This window comes from Labrus mixtus, chromosome 14 (genome assembly GCF_963584025.1).
Source record: "Labrus mixtus chromosome 14, fLabMix1.1, whole genome shotgun sequence".
Classification (NCBI taxonomy): domain Eukaryota; kingdom Metazoa; phylum Chordata; class Actinopteri; order Labriformes; family Labridae; genus Labrus; species Labrus mixtus.
Genome location: NC_083625.1, coordinates 22,684,793 through 22,691,508, shown reverse-complemented (window position 1 = coordinate 22,691,508; position 6,716 = coordinate 22,684,793). Strand labels below are relative to the sequence as shown.

Genomic DNA, 6,716 nt, shown 5'->3' with positions numbered 1-6,716 from the left:
GAGTTGTAAATGGACAGTATTGACATAAGTTAAAGAAATATCTGTAATATATATTTATGTATATTCTAGTTTTGAACATCAAAGGTCAAATGCTGCCGGAGACATACAATACATTAACAACACTAATAAACAATCCAACCATCATTAGGTTCATTATACATAAAACATGAAAGCCCCCGCAGAGATTTTCCCGCATCCAGATAAAAGTGATAAAAGTGAAATTGTGCAATGAGCAAGAAATTTAAATCCAGCTGCTATTCAAACTGTACCGTGTCCAATATGAATATATCGATAAATAAATGTAATTACAAATCAATAATAGTATAGTTCTTTGTAAGACAGCCCATCTCAGCCAACCTGCTGCTGTGTGGGGGACAGAGGGTCAGACACATGTTATGTAATATAGAAGAAGAGCTACTTTATTAATCCCACGAGGGGAAATCAATTTTACAGTCTGATGTTGGACATGCTACACACACAGACTGAAACACACGCACAAGCACAAACAGGATCCTGTGGACATGCACTGATGGAGAGATGTCAGAGTGGGGGGGGCTGCAGGGGGAGACCTTGCCTACCAGACCAATTTTCAGCCTGACACGAGTAATCAAGAGTAACCAACGATGTGCAGCGAAATCCAACCATACCTCCCTTGATATTGTGTCATTACCGTAATTTATTCAATATGGACACAGTTTTTGTCATTTGGACTCACAACACATTTATCAAACAAGAAAATCAAATGATTCTGACTGGAGGTGTGAGCACGCGAAGACGATAATCACACAAAGATAAAATCAGCCACAGGTAGAAATGATTCCCAATAACAGGTTCCATATATGTATGAAAAAGCACAACATCTGCATATCTCCACCAATCAGAACGACCCAGCCGCGTCACGTGACTCCGTGTATATAAACACGGGGTGACGTCATCTGTTTACTTCGCTCCTCGACTCCTCTGGTAGGAAAGTGGCTGCAGCAGTCCGCGTCCAAACAATGGCGACAGATATGGAAAGATTCGTGTCCTTCGAGGAGGCTCATTACGATCAGTACGACTATTACAACCTGCGTGAATACTCGTGTCACGCCTGCGGGAAAGGCAGAAGCAAGAGGGAGATCGAGCTCAACACAAACCGTCATTGCCCCTCCGGACACGAGAGGAAGATAGCAGAAAAACTTCACAACAGCCAAATGAAACGCAGGAGAGCCAAGAGCTTGTCGTCTTGATGGATTTGCTCTCGGTGTGTACAGGTAAAGGTATGCTTTGAAGGTCTGAGTGGGGGGCTTTATCAGCCTCATTCCTTTATGTGTCCAACAAACCGCCTCTGGGTGGAAAAATAAACCTCCTGCTTGATGTTTGCACAAGTCGATCCCTGCAGTAAACCCACAGAGGTGTGTGTGTGTGTGTGTGTGTGTGTGTGTGTGTGTGAGGTGAGGTGAACAGAACAATGCTGCTGTTGTTAGGATCTCTGTAATCTATGCATGACATATTTAGTGTGTTTTACTAAACCTATGAGGTCACCCAGTTACAGAGGGATGTGTAAAACTAGCACGTTTAACAGATAGAGAGAGAGAGAGAGACTTTATTAATCATTTGCAGGTAATTACACAGTCACAGCAGCTGCCATCAGTCAAGACAAAATATTAAAGGTCACATATCCTCCTCCTCTTCAACCCAGTTTAAATAAGTGTCAGAGCTCCTCAAAACATGTGTGTGAAGTTTTTTGTTCTAAATCCACTCTGATCCTGTATTTGATCATGTCTATAAACCCCTCTATTTATCTTTTGGGGGGGGGTAGCTGAGAGAACTCCCTGATTCCCCGCCAGCCTGACGTCATCTTTCTGTTATTGTTTTGATTGAGAGCCCCCTGGGGGTGGTGGTGGGATTTACAGACTGTGCGTTTAAACTGATGCATTAACATTTTCCTCCGATGTCTCCACAGATCTGGACGTAGGTTTGTTTTTACTGACGTTGACCGCGGCCCCCCCCCCCTCCCGCCTTCCCTGACCCAGTGAATCGGGTGCTGTGACCCCACGGGGATCACGTCGATTCACCTGTCACGAGACGGCTCTTCATTCCTCCACCCTGTAACAGTGACTCTGAAATTACAGCTGTGTGCAGAGATAGTTAGTGTTGAGCTTTGTAGGTCAGTAGTGTGAGTGTGAGAAACATATCGATGAATAACGTTATGTCTGTCGGTGCAATATATTGTGTTTTATTTCAGATCAATAAAAAATGATGTTGACTAAACCACTCTGGGTTATTTATACGACTGATTATAGAAAACATCTGGTTGTGTTGTAACAGCTGCATTAGAGGGATGTCACTGCTTCAGTGATCAGCTGATGAACGTCTCTCTCCTCTCTGCACGCCGCCTGCTGTGTACATTCTTTAACCCCGGGGGGGAAGTGGCTCCACATTCACACGTTGAGGTTGAGCAGCAGTGCTTTCAAAAACTGGTCAAGTACACGGCCTGACAGATTTTATGATTATGACTTTTTGAAAGTGGTGTGAGCTATTTTAAGTTCTCCTTTTCTGAGACGGAGATGTGAGTGCAGAGACCCTCGAGCCCACCACAGAGCTGAAATAATTATAATCAAGTGTTCAAAGAGGATATATGAAACCAGGGCCATACGGACAAACTGAAGGGAGAGACACGATATCTTTATGGATATTTTTAATGCCAAGAAATAACATAAACAAAGGCAGCTCTTATTCAAATCCACATGAAAAATGTCACACGGGCACTTTTATTAACAGCCTGCTGTCAACACGCACATGAAAAATGACTTTAAAATCAATCACGTTTGTGAAATAGAAAATATAATTCGCTTTTCAAATAAAATAAAATAAATGTTCCTTCCCTTCATTAAAATATACAATTCAACACTTTATTGTCACAGCTTTGCACAGTTGGTCCACAAGTATACATAACGTAACACAGGAAGAAACATAATCAACAAGGCTGTGTGTTTGGTTATGAAGGTGTTTTTGAATTTTGCTCAGAGAGAGAGAGAGGAGGAGGAGGAGAACTCCTGACATCCTCCTGTTGTTTTCAACCATTTTTCTGTTGGTTGAGCGGTCATAATATCTCTTCCTTCAACTCTCCCGTACGTAAAAATATAAAATAGGCTACTACAGATTAGAACCTGCGGAGAGCAGCATTAAACTTCCCAGAGTACAGCCAGCAGGTGTTTGCTGAGAAATCCATTCTCCAGAGGCGCTGCTTGTCAACAGGCAAGGCAGGCAACTGCTTGGGGCCCCAGACCAGTAGGAGGTCCAGAGGGCTGACAAACTTTGCACCAAGGCAGCAACCCAAAATGTGCACATTTTTCAATGACAGTAGTTAACCTCCCTAACGGGGCCCCATCTGACAGCATTCACTATCATTGCCCTGCTGAACGCTGGTGGGTGGGCCCCCAAATCAACTTTTGCCTAGGGGCCTCAACAGACTCTAGAACCGCCACTGTGAAGGAGGTAACACCGGAATTCATTTAACCACTGATCGTACCTGCTTTTATTTTGAAGTAAAGATCGCGCCACCGGAAGTGACATCCCGTGTTTTCCTGTTAGTTCCACCACGTGTGAGCTGTTAGCAAAACGGAGCAGATTTTTTCCTGTTAGTTTCTTTTTGTACCCCAGAGATGCAGATCTGCAGCGTTTGCAGCGAACAGACCCCGAAATACAAATGTCCATCCTGTCGCATCAGATAGTAAGTAACCATTTGTTTTCTACCGTGAGCTCAACTTCCGGTCTGAATGTTTCAATAAGGTCTGTTTAAATCATATAGACTGTACATTTCACAGGGTTTTAAAGTCACTAAAATGTCGTTATCTGTAATTTCAAACCGGAAAACAGAAGAAAATCATTGTAGATACTATTCTCTGTCGTACTATGTTTGTTAAACTTTACTTCAGTAAAACGAGTTAAACAGAAATGTGAAGGATGGTCTCCTGTATGAAATGTACAATTAAAGTACGCAACGAATGTATTATAATAACTGTTTTTAATGTGCATTTTCTCATACAGTTGTTCTCTTTGCTGTTACAAGAGGCATAAAGGTAAAGGAGTGATTTACTGATGTAGTTATGTGATCTTTGTACGAGCTGTGGAAATATTCCCCTTCTCATCATACAACAATCTGCTGCTTCATATTCCTCGTCTTTGTTCACAGACACCTGTGTACCTGTAGAGCAGCCTGCACCTCCTCATCATGAAGCTGAGAGGACCTCAAACACCGGTATGTTTGATCCAGAATCTAAAGTTAGAAGGAGGACATAATGGCTGCTGCATTGTTGTCAGAGAAGACAGCACTTCAACATAACATGTTTCTTTAATGATCATATAGTAAGATCACTTTATCATTTCACTCACTACACATCTTACTGATAAGACCTTTTTAAAATGTTAACCTTCATCAACCAACAAAATAAGATTGTCATGTTCTCCACAGTCTGCAGTAACCGGAGGTAGAGAGTTGGTGAACTTGATGACAGTGGGTTAGGGTTAGCTGAAACTGTCACAGTAAACATTTGGATCCCCTGCTGTTGAAAGCTCTTTTTCTTCTTCTTCTTCTGTCTTTGCAGAGCAGTGGACCGTCGAGGATCTTCTGCATGAAGGGGACGTCGTTGACAAAGTTCCTCTGCAGAGACTCCAGCTGCTCGGTATGAATCCGACATTACCTCCTTCTTCTTCTTCTACTCTGTAGGATGTTTGCCGGCTCGCCCCTCTATTAGAGCGACAGTCTGTAACTTTTCCACCTTTAAACAATCGCTTGAAACGACTGCAACAGGGAGAATGGCGTCTCTCTCTTGTCCACAGAGCGCCACAGTCGCCTGTTTTCAGCACTGTGTAACTTTAGAAGGGGTCATCTGTTGAGAAGTGTACTGTGTACGTCTTTACGGCGCTAGTTCACTCAGCAGCCTTCAGCTACAAAGCAGCCAGTTAGCCCGTCTCTGTACTGATTGATTTTTTTCCTAATTGTTTCCGACTTGAGCAGGCGTTCATGTGTATTTTACAACTCGGAAACTTGATTTTCCCGATGTCTCCGACACCACATGAATGCAGCATAAGCCACAGCCTATCGTCGTCATGGTAACAGTTCACGACACAGACACATACTCCACATGCTAACAGTTGGCTAACAACAGGCTGTAGACGCTAGCAGAGTCGGATTTGATCAACAATAATAAGTGACCCTCGTCAGTTCTCGTGGTTTGCCCTGTTTGTTAAAATGTGCACGTTGTCTAGGAGATGGCGGTGAAGCAGCACTGTGTTATACGACACTGCGGTTGAACTCGGAGACTTTCAGTCGGCGCTGAAGCGAATCTGACGTCCTGCGTGTTGTTGCCTTAATGAAGCTTGTGTTTTTTTTTTCTCCTACATTTCCTGGTGCAGGTCAGTCGAAGGAGCTCAGGGATCTTCTTTGTAACCCTCATCTGAGACGCTTGTTACGCTCCGTTGATGCTGCAGACAACAAGTCAGACGCCATGAAGGCCGCCATGCAGGAGCCGCTGTTTGCTGAATTCTCTGATCAGTGTTTGAGAGTCGTGGACGACAAAGCGGAGCGCTCACCCTTCAGTGAAGCTGCTGATTCATAGAACCTTTAGTTACACATCTTTATACTTTAAGAGAACGTTTCTAAGTACGCCATTTGTGACTTTTTGTACAGTTTCCTGTCCTTTGCCTTCTTGTGCTACGGCGTTTTAATAAATGCTGGATGTTTTTAACCATGTAAATGTCTGAGTCATCGTTTTAAGTTATACGTAGAGATGCACTGACTCAGGGCTGTTACCAGTACAGATGCTTAAAATAACAATTTAGCCGATTCATCCGTCTTTATCCATTATCTTCACCGCTTTTCCCGTTCGGCGTCGTGGGGGCTGACATAGAGACAGACAACCAGCCACACTCACATTCACACCTACGGGCAATTTAGAGTCACCAGTTAACCTAACGAGCATGTGTTTGGACTGACGGAGTACCCAGAGAGAACCCACACATGCACGGGGAGAACATGCAGACTCCACACAGAGAGGCTCCTGTCAGATGGGGATTTGAACCAGGGACCTCCTCGGTGTGAGGCAACAGCACTTACCACTGCTTCATCGTGTGATACCGATGTTTAAAACAACAATTTAGCCGATTGCTGACACCGATGTGGCTGTCATGACTTGTTTTGGTGTCAGACTTCCACAGTGCTGACATTTTCTCTAAAGTTTAACCAAGAATATGGATCAGAGTTTGTCCAACAGCTGTTTTCATCTGCCCTTCTCTGAATCAGAAGTTAGGTGAACTAGATGTCAGCATTAAATTGGCTTGGTACAACAAATAAACATCTGCTACTGACATCGGTTCATTCCTCATTAACCACATAACCCCCGCAGAGGATCCAAAACACAGCAGCACGACTCGTCTTCAGCCTCCCCAAACCAGCACACATCACTCTGCTGTTCATCTCCCTCCTCTGACTCCCAGTCACTGCTCACATCAAATTTAAAACTCTGCTCCTCCTTACTTTAACTCTCTCATCCAGGTCTACACTCCCTCCCGCCCACTACGCTCTGCCAATGAAAGGTGTCTGATCCAATCTCCACAACAAGGTCCGAAGTCTCTAACTAGACTCTTGTCCTCTGTCGCCCCCCGGTGGTGGAACGAACTTCCAAACTCCATTTGATCTGCAGAGTCCCTCTGCATCTTTAAGGAAAAGCTAA

At 43.9% G+C, this 6,716-nt stretch overlaps 2 protein-coding genes and 1 long non-coding RNA gene across 3 annotated transcripts in view; all 3 read left to right on the top strand.

The window, feature by feature from the left end:
* LOC132988689 (uncharacterized) overlaps positions 1 to 6,716 on the top strand; it is a 124,940-nt gene that overhangs the window by 12,988 nt on the left and 105,236 nt on the right. The window lies entirely within an intron of this gene.
* On the top strand, positions 935 to 2,253 carry LOC132988686 (nuclear protein 2-like). Its single transcript, XM_061056259.1, has one exon. It carries the CDS (start codon positions 999 to 1,001, stop codon positions 1,227 to 1,229), a length of 231 nt encoding a protein of 76 aa, XP_060912242.1. The 5' UTR covers positions 935 to 998; the 3' UTR covers positions 1,230 to 2,253.
* Positions 3,525 to 5,741, top strand: znhit3 (zinc finger, HIT-type containing 3). The gene is made up of 5 exons (XM_061056250.1): positions 3,525 to 3,715; positions 4,033 to 4,064; positions 4,178 to 4,243; positions 4,590 to 4,667; positions 5,401 to 5,741. The coding sequence occupies exons 1-5, from the start codon at positions 3,648 to 3,650 to the stop codon at positions 5,601 to 5,603; spliced, it is 447 nt and encodes a 148-aa protein (XP_060912233.1). The 5' UTR covers positions 3,525 to 3,647; the 3' UTR covers positions 5,604 to 5,741.

Excerpts from the sequence above, each read along its gene's own strand:
- znhit3 (XM_061056250.1), top strand. The coding sequence starts at position 3,648 with ATGCAGATCTGCAGCGTTTGCAGCGAACAGACCCCGAAATACAAATGT. Across the intron at positions 4,065-4,177 it reads CTGTTACAAGAGGCATAAAG|ACACCTGTGTACCTGTAGAG; the intron begins GTAAAGGAGTGA and ends CTTTGTTCACAG. Across the intron at positions 4,244-4,589 it reads TGAGAGGACCTCAAACACCG|AGCAGTGGACCGTCGAGGAT; the intron begins GTATGTTTGATC and ends CTGTCTTTGCAG.
- LOC132988686 (XM_061056259.1), top strand. The coding sequence starts at position 999 with ATGGCGACAGATATGGAAAGATTCGTGTCCTTCGAGGAGGCTCATTAC.